The following is a 17064-nucleotide window of genomic DNA, read 5'->3' as shown; positions in this document are numbered from 1 at the left end:
ACTATCGCGTATTATGGGATAAATAATAAAAGGCGGACTTGTAAACGGTGATGTCAGATATCAACGGCTCCCTAAGACCATTGCTGCAATTCTGCCTGGACAGCTCAAAATACTAATAAAGACCGTTCGTTGACCACTGTTTGGCGTTGGTTGTGTGTCATTATAACCGTGCTGTAATATGAATGCCTTTATTAGTTGTGTTCGATTGGCTATATGATTTTTAGAGGCATCTATTTTGTTGTCGGCTAATAAAGACCGCGCTGGAATATGACTGCCTTTTCCCGTGTTGTTTGATTGATACCAGGGATTAAAGTTCTCCTCAATTTGATTCCAAATCGCGATGGATCTCCCGTCAATTTTCTACCTGCTGCATATGATTTCTAGAGGCATACTACAATCTATTTTGATGTCAGTATTGGGTAGCCTATATAAACAATATAATACGAGAGCATATACAAGAACAATGAATCTCACTGCATGTATGATAGCCTGCCTTTCAATACATGAACTTGAATTCCATCATCATGTTTGTGTGCGGGACTCACAAGGCTGTTGTCACATTGAATGGGTGGTACCGGTACGGTAATAATAATAACAGTCCACACAATATCACGATCCATGCCATAGCCTATGTTCTATTAGGACATGATCTGTGACGACAAATGTTCTAGAATGTTTGATTAAGATATCATACTCTGACAGCATGCCTATGAGCAACAAAAACGCGAACTTGAATCCCATCATATACATAGTCTGTCCACTATAGTGTCATTGCAATGCGTTTTCTATTCTTTCTTATACAGTAAAAAGGGGGAAGAACACTATATTCATATGACTTGTATTCTGCTTACAGCTTCGAAGTTCCACTTGTTTCGTTTAACGTAAAGCCTTTTAAATATAATCAAAACGTTCCCGTGTTTCTGCGGTCTGCGCAGAATAATAACGAGTTGAGCTTTATGATTTATGATGAATTGAAAATGGGGGACCCTGATGTAAACAAGACGAAAGTTGGTCTGCATCCCCAATTAACAATTGTATGTACTGAGCTGTACTGTACTGTACCCATTCTGCAATCTGTTAATAAACCTTTCAATCAATCAATCAATCAAGCTACGCGGAGCGCAGTCAGTCAGTAGCCTACACCCCGTATATTCCGATAACGCTATATAAACCATGCTGCATTCATTCTGAGAGAAAGATCTATTATTCCAAATGCTATTTATAGGGTTTTGACCATAATTACACTACTGTTGCTATTTTACAATGAACTATAATGAACTACGGTTCGTACAGAACGTGCCAGTGTTATTATGCACAGAAGCTCATTTCCTTGTTGTAATAATATATTCTACCACTGGGCGCTAGGTACGCCAGGTCTGACCTGTGCGTAGATGTACGCACGAAGTCAAGTTCAAGTTCAAATTGATGAATCCCACTCTTTGCTTAGAAATGATCGTACGCACAGGGTAAGCACAGATCTGTGCGTAGAACACGTTGATGCATGAGGGCCCTGGTGTTTATATATTAATATATGCCAGGTGTTTATATATTCATATATTCTAGGTGTGTATTATATTAATTAATGCTGTCAAAGTTAACGCGGTATTAATGTGTTAACGCACAATTCTATTAACGCCACTATTTTTTTTAACTCACGATTAACTTCTTAGAATTAATTTTTTTAATACATTTTTTTAAACTTTTTATTTTATTTTATTTTTTACTAGACTTCACTCAGGTGTATTATTGATACTCTCATTGAGAGAGTAGAGCGAGAGAGAGAGAGAGAGAGAGAGAGAGAGAGAGAGAGAGAGGGGGGGGGGGGGGTGAGAGAGATGAGGAAGGGGCAAGAGAGAAAGAGAGCTGGGAGAGTGTGTGTGTGTGTGTGTGAGAGAGATAGGGGTGGGTGGGGGTGTGAGTCCTCAGCCCTTGTGTGGGTGAATGTAACAAGTTCCTAATGTTTTCTTTCCCCTATTATTTCATGCACACTTTATTCATTGTTTTAAATAATTATTATTTTCTTTTAAGTTATTTTGTGCATCACTCTGTTTTGAATTTGATGCAAATTTGCAATGCATGAGGGTCATCCTTTTGTGTTAAATGGCTGCATAAAGCAAGCATTTGTTGACTCTCATGTTGATAAGAGTATTAAAACTTGGAACTTGAAAAAGATCTGTTTAAGGAAAAAAGAAGAAATGCGATTAATTTGCGATTAATCGCGAGTTAACTATGAACAATCATGCGATTAATCAGATTAAATATTTTAATCGATTGACAGCACTAATATTAATATATTCTAGGTGTATATATATTATTAATATATTCTAGGTGTTTATATATTCATATATTCCTTCTAGGTAGGGATGTTCGATATTGGCTTTTTTACCGATATCCAATATACCGATATTGTCCAACTCTTAATTTCCGATACCGATATCAACCGATACCGATATAAAAAAAATTATATAATTTCAGGTAACTAACATTGCATATCTCTTGTGGAATTCATGGAATGAACACAACATTATGCATACTTTTTACAATAAAAGTATGCATTGATGGGTTAATTTCACTGGATGCATTCAACAAGGCATTCTAAATGTAAACATTATCTGTGCATCTCCCCTTTTCTTCTCTCTCTCCCACTGGTTCTCACTTTCTCTTTTCCCTCTCTCTCCCTTATTTATTGTAATTTTCCTTGTATACTATTGCTACTGTAATTTAGTATTTTATTTACTTGTATGCAAGTACATAACCTTGTTTTTGCCGCCCCGAGACTGGATTATTTTGAAACATGACAGGTTTTAGCCTGGGATTGTGCAGAAACGAAGGTATGTAGAAATAAACGGTTTGTTCCCTGTTGGGAGTATAAATATTGCCTTTCAAATGAGCCATACTATTGTCTCCATAGCTATAATATAACATACGATGGGTCTGCAAACATCGTGAAAATGGTAAAAAACGCTGGCGCCAGGGAGTACAGATGGAAAAACAGTGTGGCAGTCAATGAGTTAATGCCAATATCGGTAGGCCGATAATATCGGACATCTCTAATTCTAGGTGTGTATATGTTAATAATATATTCCATGTCTTTATATATCAATATATTCCAGGTGTTTATATATTAACAGGTGTGTCAGTACCTGATCTTCTCTAGTTGTCTCCTGCCCTGCTCTTCTGCTACACAGGGACTCTGCTGCCACTGTTGAATCCGCTGGGGCAGAATCTCATAGATACGACTAGAGAGAGAGAGAGAGAGAGAGAGAGAGAGAGTAGGTTGAGGTTATTGTAAATGGGATACAATGAGCAGACGCAACACTGGAATAATAATAGCATACTGGATCATAATGCGTGTATGTGTCTAAATCCATATTGTCCACTCACTTGGCAGCCAGTTTCATGCCACAGTCATCAGAGCAGTACTTGGAGATGGTCCTCGCTGGCTCCACACAGCCTGGTCCCAGACACTGTCTCAGAGACCCGCCCACCTCCTTCTGACCCCCCTCCCCTCCTCGCTCACTGTGACGCACACGCTCCTTGTGGCGCTGCTTCGGCTTGTGGCGACGGACCTTACTCTCCTCCTTAGGAACCGAGACAGACTTCTGATGGGGAGAGGAGAATTGAGGAGAGGAGAGGAAAAGTAAGGAGAGAAGGTGACTTGATATAAAATGTATTTGTCCAATGATCCCAAAGTAATGGGTCAAGTCTACTGTTGTGGATCAGTGCTTTATGTGAAGCTTCATGTAAAGTTTGGGACTGGGTCTCAGCAGTGAATAAGTGCCATCATGGGTCTCTATTGGAGACGGCAGTATGTATTCACAGGCACGTTGGAACTTTAAATCGGCAGGGGGTGCGGCCTTTCTGAGATTTATTTTTCAGAACGCCGTGAGAGGAACGTTCGTTGTTTAGAATGGCTTTGAAATAAGTTATTTCTAATGACGCTTTAACTGAAAATGACGTGAGACATGAGGCAAACGAGAAGAACATATGGTAATAATTGTTTTATTTTGACTTTTCAAGCCTGAAGAAATAAAAACAAACAAACCTCACTTGAACTTCTGAATACCTCACTTGGCTCCATCTCCAAGTCTATATGACAAATTTCTATATATGGGTTAGCTTCAATGTTAGATTGAATGCATCTCCTACAACGACTCTGTCGCGCCAAAATTAAGACGTTACACAGCTGATACCAATTGTATTATCAATGCACGGCTAATTAAGTGTTTTATATTACATCGGTCCGCGACCCGATGGTTGGGGACCTCTGCTCCGTTATGCACAAGTTTATAGACTTTCGGAGTGCGTATATTATTCATTGAGACTGCCAGCCAGCTTTTGCTCGACGGAGAAATACAATTTCAATTGTGACGAGAAGATCATCTCCCGATTCAGATACAATTGAACACAAACGGTTCCAAAGATATTAATGTTTTGCGGCAAATTTTCACCCCGCAATGGATTTTGGTGCGTCTATGAACACTATGAATTGAAAATGGGGGACCCTGATGTAAACAAGACAAATGTCTTTCTCTGGTCTGCATCCCCTTAATTGTGTGTATTGAGCCATACTGTATTGTACCCATTCTGCAATCTGTTAAATAAAGTTTTCATTAATTCATTCTCATCTCCTCTCTCATCTGTGCGTCTCCTCTCCGACACCCGAGACAGGGAGCACTGTCAGCCAGTGGCCACTACCCTCAGACGCTACTGTAGTATTTCACACAGCTGCCGCACCCCCCCCCCTGTTCCAATGTGCCTGTGTATTAATGTGTGTTTATGTCTGAGATCTCTACCTTTTTCTCAGATTTCTTCTCTCGTCTCTTGACGTGTTTAACTTTAACAGCTTTCTTCCTCACTGCCGGGTCTGACGCAGTCTCCTCCTCCTCATCCTCAGTGTGCCACACCTAGAGAGAGAGAGAGAGAGAGAGAGAGAGAGAGAGAGAGAGAGAGAGAGAGAGAGAGACACACACACACACACAGAGGTTTGCAGCAGCCTTATTTAATTGTTTAATTCACACTAACATGGGTAACAATGGAGACAGGGATATTGTGGTTTTCCCCCGACTGTTGCTGTCTCCGCAGACTTTTTGCATAACTGGAACAGCCATTTGCCATTATGCACATTCATGACCACTAGAGCAGGGGTTCTCTTTTTTTTTTATCTACTTTTTCTCTGCATTTTTCTATTTTTCTCCCTTCCCCAATTTCGTATTGTCCAATTCTACCCTCCCCTGTCTCGAACACTGTTAGGCCATGCCTCCCACAAGCCGGCTGCAATGTGGACGAAGCCTTGCATCACGTGTCCCCTCCGGTACTCGAGGAAGCAGCTGTCGCATCTTTTCACCTGCACAGTGCGATCTCTCAGCGGCAAGGGTCTGCGTGGGAGGGACACGCCGCCCTCGTCGCTTCCTGATTCTACTGCGCAGAGGCAGAGGATCTGAGACGCAAACCTTTCGCCTCTGCTCGCTCCCGTCGTAGGAGGGTGGCTTGCAGGGGCGAACGGCCTGGTTTTGGTGAGCTGCTGGAGCCAGATGAGGGTGCTTCTGCTTCTCCGTGGCCGATGGAAACGGAGGATTTCATAGTGGGAGCAGAGGCGCTCTTATTTGACGCCCCGGTGGGGACGCATCACTCTCCCCCTCAGGGTGTGGCAGGGGGTGGTATGTCTCCTTGGGGTCCCTCGTATTCTGGTGTTGGGTTAGAACCTCCGACTCAGCGACGAGATGCCCTGCTATCAGCCACATCGGATGGTGGCACTGCAGTATGTGAGGGACGCGAGCTTAGTGGAGGAAGGTTCGCATGGGAATTACGTGCCTTGTTCCCGGACCTCATGGCGGCAGCAGCCGTCGCTAATGGCGTGCCACTGCCTGCCCCTGTCCCCGATGACTTGATAGGTCATCCACGGCAACATCGTCCTGTGAGGGAGACGGGCGTTGTCTGCCCATTCTTCCCCTCAATGGAGGCCTACGTGCTTCAGGGACAGGTGGTCTCCCACATCACTGGTCTTACCCCCGCCTACGTGCAAGTCACGCGGGTGGTGGGTTTGGTCGAGGGAATGAAGGAAGGGGTGCCTCGGCTTGATAGACTGATGGCGTCTCTCCTTTGTCCTGAGGTGGTGTGGGAGCCGTTGCGGAAGCCGGTTCCCCAAGGGAAATCGGCTAGGCAGTTGGCCAACTGGAGTGACCAGTCGTTTATCGCCGGGACTGTGTGTTACTACATATTACCCCTCACTGTTGCTTGGTCCATGTTGTGTTGTACCTTGCGCTGCGCTAAGGGGGCCTGGTCCTTCTCCATTCTTTTCTGCCCTCTCTTCTCCTGCTTAAAGGGAAGATGAAGCATTGAACAATGTGATCCTAGTTTGTTTGTTGTGTACCTTGTGTAAGACAGGGTCCTATAATCAAATGTGAAATCCTGCTTATTTGTCTGAAAAACCAAATATAATTTCCCTGTTTTCCCCATGGGCGCTGCCATTTTGTTGCTGACGTCACGGTGTTGGTTTGGTCTGGCTCCTGCTGGTTAGCTGCCTAGTAAACATGGAGTGTCAGTAAATGCAATGTTGCCTACCAAACAACGGGACCGCGGTGGTTTTTTGTATTGCTCCTGGCTGTTCAAACTAATTTTACCGTGTGAAAGAGAGGAAAGTTGGTTCATTTCCACAAACTACCAGTGAAAAAAACAGTGTTGTTCAACCACCGTCGCGGGGCATTTAGCTACCTGGCTGCCTAGCCGCAGCCGGGATTCAAAGCCAACTAGCCGGCTAACCCAGCTCGCTAAATGCTGCATGTAGCTAGTTAGCTGAACTGGAGCTAGGTAGCCAGGTAGCTAAATGCCCCGCGACGGTGGTTGAACTGGAGCTAGGTAGCCAGGTAGCTAAATGCCCCGCGACGGTGGTGAACTGGAGCTAGGTAGCCAGGTAGCTAAATGCCCCGCGACGGTGGTTGAACTGGAGCTAGGTAGCCAGGTAGCTAAATGCCCCGTGATGGCGGCAACGACAAATAATTGCTGCAATTTTATACTTATAACAATATCGATAATATCAGGGGCGGCTACGTGGCGTAGTGGGCAAGGCGCTCGCCACGAATGACGGAGACGCTGGACTTGCCTGTTCGAGCCCAGCGCTCCACATTGCTTTCAGTTTAGCTGGTCGTTCATACTAATACACATTGGCCGTATTAGGGGGTGGGAAACTGATGGGTGGGGATCGGGCGTTGTGGACAGCGACTCCTACAGGTCGGTTGGTGCGCCTGCGCTGTAGAATCAGGAAGTGTCGGGGGCAGCGTGAGCCTCCCACGCGTTACTCCTCGCCACTGAGAGATCGAGCTGCGCAGGTGAAAAGATGCAACTGCTGTTACCTCAAGTACCGGAGGGGACTTGTGCTATGTATGACTTAGTCCACATTGCAGCCGGCTTGTGGGAGGCAAGAAACAGCGTTCGTGACAGGGGAGGGTTGAATTGGATGATACGAAATTGGGATGGGAGAAAATATAGAAAATAGGAGAAAAAGTGGATAAAAAAAAATATATATCGATAATATCGAATATCGAGTGATATGATATTGTTATCGATATCATTATCGCGATATAATTTTTGGCCATATCGCCCAGCCCTACTTTGTACGGTTAGAGCTATAATTCATACTAACATCATACCATGTCTCTGTATCCGGCAGCTTTGTACGCTCTAATTCACACTAACATCATACCATGTCTCTGTATCCGGCAGCTTTGTACTGTTAGAGCTCTAATTCACACTAACATCATACCATGTCTCTGTATCCGGCAGCTTTGTACGCTCTAATTCACACTAACATCATACCATGTCTCTGTATCCGGCAGCTTTGTACTGTTAGAGCTCTAATTCACACTAACATCATACCATGTCTCTGTATCCGGCAGCTTTGTACGCTCTAATTCACACTAACATCATACCATGTCTCTGTATCCGGCAGCTTTGTACTGTTAGAGCTCTAATTCACACTAACATCATACCATGTCTTCTCTGTATCCGGCAGCCTGGTACTGTTGGTAGAGCTCTAATTCACACTAACATCATACCATGTCACTGTATCCGGCAGCCTGGTACTGTTGGTAGAGCTCTAATTCCTATTTTTTTTTATCTCTCTTTCTCAGATTTTTCTGTTTTCTCCCCGTCCCAATTTAGTCGTTGTGCCAATTCCCCCCCCCTCCCCTACCTGGTTGTTGTGCGCATGTTCTCCTACTGGTCGGTACAAGGGAACCCTGAAGTATCCGCACGCTTCCTCCGACACGTGCGGCGACAGCCAGTGGCTCTCTTCTCACCTGGCAGCAAGAGCTCTCATTGGTGAAGTGTAACACGTGGGAGGTCACGCTGCCTTCCTCAAGTCCTGCCTCCGCTGAGCAAGCGCCCAGACCTGACCTGTAGGCGTCGCTGTCCACAACGCCAGTTTCCCACCCACGGCTTCCCTCCCCCTAACCCAGCCAAATGAGTTAGTATAGCGATCAGCCCAAGCCAAGGCAATGCTGACTCCGGGAGTCGAGACCGCAGCCTCTTGCATTGGTGATGAGCGCAATCTCCGCTACGCCACCTGACCGCGGTAGAGCTCTAATTCACACTAACATCATACCATGTCTCTGTATCCGGCAGCCTGGTACTATTGGTAGAGCTCTAATTGACACTACCGCAGCCTCTTGCATTGGTGATGAGCGCAATCTCCGCTACGCCACCTGACCGCGGTAGAGCTCTAATTCACACTAACATCATACCATGTCACTGTATCCGGCAGCCTGGTACTGTTGGTAGAGCTCTAATTCGCTCTCGCTGTATCCATCCTCGTCCTCCTCTGACAGTTGCCCCACCCCTCTCCTCTGACTGGGCCGGCCCCTCCCTCCTCGACGGAGTTCCTCGTCTTTGACACGAAGCATCTTCTGTTCACAGGAGACAAGAGTACAAATGTTCATTTTGGAGTCAATCAATTGTCAAGACTTTCTCTACTTGTTAAAATGTAGCTATGCTCACATGTAAAAATGTAGATACACACACAGGCTAATCTGCATTTTTATAATTAGCATAAAATGTCTGCCCAAACGCAGCCGTACCCCGTGTGTGATAATGTAATCTAAGGGTGAAACTTATTCTGATTCACCATCAAACGGCAACTCAATGTTCCTTGGTGGTGTTTGTGAGAGTGATGTGCTTAGAAGTGGTTAGAAAGTTTAAGAAAAAGAAATCCACTGATAGTAATACTATTGACATGTCAACTATAAAAGAAGTCTTTGACTGTGTCCTCAAACCATTCACTTATATACCGGTATGTAACAAATGCTTTTTAACTGGTATTTTCCCAGATGAAATGAAAATGGCCAAGGTGGTTCCAATTTTTTAAGTGGTGACATACATACTATATCAAATTATAGACCTATATCATTGCTACCTCGATTTTCAAAGATACTCGGAAAAAGAATTGTAAATAGACTTGATGGCTTTATTGAAAAATATGAGTTATTGAGTGACCATCAATATGGTTTTAGGAGCAATAGATCAACATCCTTAGCAGTGATGAACCAGTGTTTCCCCTAGGATTTTTTTCAGGGGGGGTGGTAGGCCCCCCAAAACTACTAGTGTTGTCGCGGGCGCGTGTCACGGATACGTGGTGTCAACAGTGTCGTCATAGACGCGCACAGTAAGGCGGTTGTTAGTATCGGTGCATTTCTCTACACTGAGCTGAAATGAAATTGCACATAAATTAGGTAAATAAATATTATATTAACAATATTTATTTACAACACATAAATTAACTTATTTACAATTATACATACAGTAGTGACAACACACAAATGAACTATTTACAATACAGGGAGGCACATACAACACTCACGATTTAAAACCAGTGTCAGAGCAAGCGCACTCAAGTTGTTCGGAAATTCTGAGGGCTATGTAATACTTTTTTCTTTTCTTTTTCTTTCACAAATTGATCCGATAAATCCACATGCATGCTAATGCATTGTCTGACAATTCACATCAGTCATCTGGAGTCATATGCAATTAGATTTATTGATTTTAAAAGCTAAAAAAAAGAGTCATATGACTCTGTTGCACTCGACCACAGTAACGTATGCTAGCACTGAAACACATGCCAATGTATTGAAAGTCTTATGAATATATTTGTAAATATAAAATGAATTGTCAAACGGCCATATTGACCTGCCGAATCTGATTAGACTGAGGAGATTCTGAGTCGGGTACAGCCCTAGTAGAAGAGTCGGGTACAGCCCTAGTAGAAGAGTCGGGTACAGCCCTAGTAGAAGAGTCGGGTACAGCCCTAGTAGAAGAGTCGGGTACAGCCCTAGTAGAAGTCGGGTACAGCCCTAAAGAAGAGTCGGGTACAGCCCTAGTAGAAGTCGGGTACAGCCCTAGTAGAAGAGTTGGGTACAGCCCTAGTAGAAGAGTCGGGTACAGCCCTAGTAGAAGAGTCGGGTACAGCCCTAGTGGAAGAGTCGGGTACAGCCCTAGTAGAAGTCGGGTACAGCCCTAGTAGAAGAGTCGGGTACAGCCCTAGTAGAAGAGTCGGGTACAGCCCTAGTGGAAGAGTCGGGTACAGCCCTAGTGGAAGAGTCGGGTACAGCCCTAGTGGAAGAGTCGGGTACAGCCCTAGTAGAAGAGTCGGGTACAGCCCTAGTGGAAGAGTCGGGTACAGCCCTAGTGGAAGAGTCGGGTAAAGCCCTAGTGGAAGAGTCGGGTACAGCCCTAGTGGAAGAGTCGGGTACAGCCCTAGTAGAAGAGTCGGGTACAGCCCTAGTAGAAGAGTCGGGTACAGCCCTAGTGGAAGAGTCGGGTACAGCCCTAGTGGAAGAGTCGGGTACAGCCCTAGTGGAAGAGTCGGGTACAGCCCTAGTGGAAGAGTCGGGTACAGCCCTAGTGGAAGAGTCGGGTACAGCCCTAGTGGAAGAGTCGGGTACAGCCCTAGTGGAAGAGTCGGGTACAGCCCTAGTAGAAGAGTCGGGTACAGCCCTAGTAGAAGAGTCGGGTACAGCCCTAGTAGAAGAGTCGGGTACAGCCCTAGTAGACGAGAACACCTCACCCTGAGTCGGGTACACAGCCCTAGTAGAAGAGAACTCCTCACCCTGGCTCGGACTTCACACTGCCGGAGGCGACATTTCTGTCTGATCTTGTTGGGTCCTCCAAACTTCTTCATGTCTTTACAGAAATCACACACGCCACAGTCCTCCGTCCTTAGGCACGGCTCACACTCCCCACACATCCTGGCCGAACGCTTCACCTGCCATAAATAAACAATAACAATGCAATCATATATTAATATACAATCACTGGAATGTTTTACATAAATCACACTCATCATCACAGCTCAGCGCTTCACTGAGAATAATATTAAAGCTGCAATAATTATTTCCTGACCACTAGAGGGCGCAAGGGGGCATGTAACAAAAACTCCTTTCTCCAAAAACAAAAGCCTCATCACGTATAACATGATACATTACATGCTGACGCTTTTATCCAAAGCGACTTACTATTACTATTAATTAGTGTGGGTGACCGTCACTGCCAAACTATTGTAATCTATACTATTTTTTTTATTCTTCTTCTTTATTCCGCCGATTTTTGTCCACTAACTCCTCCCAGAGCTTTCGCACCACATACACGTGTAAGGTATCAAAGCGACCGGCTTGCTCCAACTCGAGTTGCTATTACTTTTCGGAATGTTTCACAGCACCCTTTGGCTACAAATCGACTTTAAACAGGAACATTTCAGTCCATAGGGAATGAATGGCGAACTAGAGTGTAGAAGCTGCATTTTTCTTTTTACCATCACCTTTTGTAAATTGATCTCAATTTTGGACGTAGATATAAAAACAACACATCAAAACGATGACACGACTGTGCCCTCGCTCCCAAAAGAAATAAATGGAATTTGACATTTCTATCTCAACTTATGACCATTTCTTTGAAAGTTATGCTCCACATACACACGAATGGCTTTGCAGATTTTTTACCGTTTCCCCCCTTGTTTGCCGATCGCCACCCAGGCCACAATTGTCAACGGAATTACACAATATCGCACATAACCCTTCATTCAGGTCCTCAAGTGCTCAAATTAAGACGACTAAGCTTCATATCTTATCGTTTTGCTCTAATCATCGTGAGACTGAAGGATGCCTCAGCCCTCATTGAAATACATTGGGCCCATAGTGCAGAGTCATTGTGTCACTTAGGATTAGATCAATTAGGGGGAGCAGGTATGCATGACTCAGAGGGAGCTGTCAATCAACTCAATAAACTCAATGACCTGGCAATGACCTCTCAGGGACCCTTGATGCCCCCTTTTTGTATCTCTTGAACCGTTTGTCATAGAGACTTGCGGGTTGTGGCATTGTACTCAGTAGGGATATCCTCTTTCATTGGTCTATGTTTACCACTCCCCCGATCATTAGACCACACCCCTTAGGCCACACCCCCTTTGTGTATCTCTTGAACCGTTTGTCGTAGAGACTTGCGGGTTGTGTCATTGTACTCAGTAGGGATATCCTCCTAGTTGGAGTACTGAGTTAGCAGATAACATTACAGTAGTTATTGTTTTTTAGCGTGACGTGGGTATACAGGACTGGCATGGCGAGGATGCAAAGCATGTTGGAACCGCTGCTCGCAGAGTTTTCGTTGCACATAGAAGCAGACTCGAGATGAGTTGTTACAGAGCTGATCCAAGCTGCTCCGTGTGTCTATTATGAAATGACAATTGCGCAGTTGTTGACACGCCCACTACGCAAGGCGATTTACACTGTGCACACTGTGCTCCTAAATGATTTTTCCGGTTCTCACAAATCTATTTTTAGAGACAAATGCGAGTGAAATGCTTGTACTGTATAGCCCTGATATACTACTATTATGCTCATATGGCTCCCAATAATTTTACACGCCAGAGTGGCTGAGTAGCCTCTGTAATTTACCAGCCAAAGAGGAAATCTACACGCCATTGGCGTTTGGCGGGTGCTTATTTTGTTCCCTGCTTAGACCACACCCCCTTTGTGTATCTCTTGAACCGTTTGTCGTAGAGACTCAAGTTTCTTTAATAGTTGTCATACAGAAGTACAGAATACTTTCATACAAAATGCTTCTTACTGTTACTTGACTTGTGGGTTGTGTCATTGTACTCAGTAGGGATATCCTCTTTCATTGGTCTATGTTGACCACGGCAGCACCCCCCTCTCAATTATTGCAAAAAAATATATATATATATAATTATATATATATATATATATTTTTTTTATGGCAGTATTTATATATTTGTATATACTGTAACTGTATAACTGTAACACTGTATATTATAAGTTTATCCTGCTCAAAGCACGTCACCATTTTAATATTGTGTGTATTGAGCCGTACTGTATTGTAGCCATTCTCCAATCTGTTAAATAAAGTTTTCATTCATTCATTACACTACTGTATGTACACAATCATACGTGTAAAACGGAGTAGATTTTCGAGTGATGACAGACTGTCACAGACTGATTGAATGACAGGTGAAACAACTAATTGTATTCACCTCCTGTCTCCCGCCCTTCCCACGCGCCACGAACCACTGAGCTACTGTGATACAGTGCTTGCGCAGTCAGTCGATTTGAGCTAGTAGTCAGACTTTGCTAGCACAGAATGTCTCACTCGCAGAAAAGAAAAATATCAGATTTATTTTCGAAACGTCCCGCCGGTCCCAGTGACAGTCCCACTAAATCTGATAAACGTCAGAGAGAGACAGAGACGACAGGTTCAGCCTCAGCATCAGGTATTGAAGAGTTAACTGAGTCTGTTCCCCTATACCCCCCCTCGGGCGCCAGGGGCTTCCACTGAGGGGTGATGCAAATAGGGATGGGGTGTTATGGCAGCTCATGATGGAAAGAGTGCGCACCGAGTCTGATCCCGAGTTGAAGAATTGGCTCCAAAAGAGAGACAACTGGATGTCCAACAACATCCAAAACGAAATCTTACAGCTGCTTGCCCATGATATTCAGCGACAAATTAGAGGCAAAGCATCCAAAAGCCCAATCTTTGGCTTGAGCGCTGACGGAACCACTGATGTCACTCACTGGAAAATAACAATTCTCGTGTAATATACAGTTAGCCGATGACAACTTGGAAGCTCAGAACTTCTTTTGGGGTTTTTACAATGCCCGGCCCAGACACAACAGCCGAGACGCTGTTTTTGTGTATAAAATACTTTTACGCCTCGACCTGCCCATGGAGAGGCTGATAGGATACTGTTTTGACGGGGCCAGCAACATGTCTGGGGGGTACAGGCTAGACCAGGGGTTCCCAAACTTTTCAGGCCGCGACCCAAAAAAAACAGTGTCAGAGAGCCGCGACCCCCACTATTATAGGAGGTAAAAAAAATTATTTTAAATGGAAATGTATGGTTGAAACATGCAAACGTTCAAACGCACACACACTAATAAGCATTGGAGGCTTTTAACCAGGGCCGGACTGGGGAAATCATTCAGGCCAGGAAATATAGCCCCAGTCAGGCCACTTTTTAAGCAGGGGGTCTGGGGGTCCCCCACCAGGAATTTCTTTGTTACAAAGACTTAATTTCCTGCATTCTGGTGCAGGCATTTTTTTTATTTGTACCCTTTAAATGCCAGTGTTTGTGATGGCATCACAACTTATTGTTAAAAAACAGGCTAGCATATGTATGATTAGCAACAACACAGATTTTTATGGATTTTCAGTTTTTTTTAATTGATAAATACAATATTTTATTCAACTTCAGCCCTGATCATAACACCACATATTCATTTTATAATTCTAACCCTTTAAATGCCAGTGTGTGTGATGGCATATATTTGCAATATATCAAATGCAAAGTAAATTTTTCTGGGGGGGATTATTACAGGCTAGCATGTGTCAATGATTAGCAGTTTTTCGTAAGGATCCCGCCTCCACCAATCACATGCGGCTCCCTTTGTGTGTGTGTGAGAGCAAGAGAGAGAGAGAGAGAGATAGTTCTCCAACTTGTGTGAGTTGCAGTGATCTCCTGGTTGTTCCCCACCTAGGTTATCTAACTATTGCGCTGGTGCAAATAGAAACACTGGCCTGGCCTGCTTCTAAGTTCAGTGGCCTGACCAAAAAAAAAAAAAAAAAAAAAAAAAAATAAAATTGTTTTCATCTGGCGACCCCCCAGCACCCCCTGCCGTTTTATAGTTCCCGCGTGCCTGACAGATCACCCACACTTTCACAATGTCCCCGCGCGGACACTCACCTTAGGCATCTTGTTTGAGAAATGCAGGCTTCAATCTATGTTGTTTAGTCTATCTGTCTGAACAGGTTTCAAGATGCACAATGAGATCTTCTGCGAAAATTGTTGAATAGATACACAAATGTTCTAGAATGTTCTATTATGACATCATACTGTGCCATCACAAATGTTCTAGAATGTTCTATTATGACATCATACTGTGACATCACAACGGAACATGTTTGTTCCATTTGAATAATATAAATAATATGTATGGTAAGGCTGTCCCCGAAGCCTGTTTTTGGGATTCAAACTTCGTCAGGGTTTTTGAACGGACATTGGAACCTTCGTTTTTTTTTTTAATAAAAATAAATAAATAAAAAATTAGAATATATTTTTTTATCCTCAAACTAAATCCTCAATTTGAAAAAAAGTTACTCATCTGATTAAACGGACGTTAGAACCTTCGTTTTTAATAAAAAAATGTAAATTAAAATAAAGAAATGTATACTTGTTTTAATATCCTCAAATAAAGTGATTCATCTGATTAAATTAGTATTTTTTCATTCAGTATTCAATATTGTCTGATTCAATATTAACATTCAGTATTGAAGTGTCTGATTCAATATTAACATTCAGTATTCAAGTAGAACAGCTAGCTAGCCGTTGTGGACACTCACCTTAGGCATCTTGTTTGAGAAATGCAGGCTTCAGTCTATGTGTTGTTTAGTCTATCTGTCTGAACAGGACTGATCAGTCCTGTTTCAAGATGCACAATGAGATCTTCTGAGAGAATTGTTGAATAGATAAGACAAATGTTCTAGTCTAGAATGTTCTATTATGACATCATACTGTGACATCACAAATGTTCTAGAATGTTCTATTATGACATCATACTGTGACATCACAACGGAACATGTTTGAATATAAATAATATGTATGGTGAGGCTGTCCCCGAAGCCTGTTTTTGGGATTCAAACTTCGTCAAGGTTTTTCGAACGGACGTTCGAACCTTCGTTTTTTATTAAAAAATGTACATAAAAGAAATTATTAAAAAAACTGTGAATATAAATATTTTTTTATCCTCAAACTAAATCCTCAATTTGAATAAAGTGATTAATCTGATTAAACGGACGTTCGAACCTTAGTTTTTAATTAAAAAAATTTAATTACAAAAAAATATAAAGAAAATTAAATGTATTTAAAAAAATTAATTTATCCTCAAATAAAGTGATTACACTGATTAAATTAGTCTTTTTTATTTTATTAAATCAACTTTCCAGCCCCCTGTCAACTGTCAAATGATGTCAACTGTCAACCTGAATTTTAACATTCAGTATTCAATATGGTCTGCTTCAATATTAACATTCAGTATTCAATATTGTCTGATTCAATATTAACATCCAGTATTCAAGTAGAACAGCTAGCTAGCCGTTGTGGACACTCACCTTAGGCATCTTGTTTGAGAAATGCAGGCTTCAGTCTATGTGTTGTTTAGTCTATCTGTCTGAACAGGACTGATCAGTCCTGTTTCCAGATGCACAATGAGATCTTCTGAGAGAATTGTTCAATATACAAATGTTCTAGAATGTTCTGTGACATCACAAATGTTCTAGAATGTTCTATTATGACATCATACTGTGACAGCACAACGGAACATGTTTGAGTGCCATTTGAATAATATAAATAATATGTATGGTAAGGCTGTCCCCGAAGCCTGTTTTTGGGATTCAAACTTCGTCAGGGTTTTTCGAACGGACGTTCGAACCTTTGTTTTTAATTAAAACAAAATATTTAAAAAAAAAAATAATAATAATAATATATATATATATTTTTTTTTAATATCC

The 17064-nt window shown here is 42.8% G+C and overlaps 1 protein-coding gene across 1 annotated transcript in view; it reads right to left on the bottom strand.

Moving 5' to 3' along the window:
- Positions 1–17064, bottom strand: part of LOC311244005 (CXXC-type zinc finger protein 1-like) — a gene marked incomplete at its 5' end in the record, with an annotated part of 46025 nt that overhangs the window by 12335 nt on the left and 16626 nt on the right. Inside the window, 5 exons of the mRNA XM_084333414.1 lie at positions 3144–3239; positions 3385–3602; positions 4797–4907; positions 8742–8903; positions 11099–11254. Coding sequence (XP_084189540.1) covers positions 3144–3239; positions 3385–3602; positions 4797–4907; positions 8742–8903; positions 11099–11254 — 743 coding nt within the window. The remainder of the gene's footprint in view (positions 1–3143; positions 3240–3384; positions 3603–4796; positions 4908–8741; positions 8904–11098; positions 11255–17064) is intronic.

This window comes from Notolepis coatsorum, assembly GCF_963971535.1.
Source record: "Notolepis coatsorum genome assembly, chromosome: 17".
Lineage (NCBI taxonomy): Eukaryota > Metazoa > Chordata > Actinopteri > Aulopiformes > Paralepididae > Notolepis > Notolepis coatsorum.
This window is presented reverse-complemented; position numbering and strand designations above follow the sequence as displayed.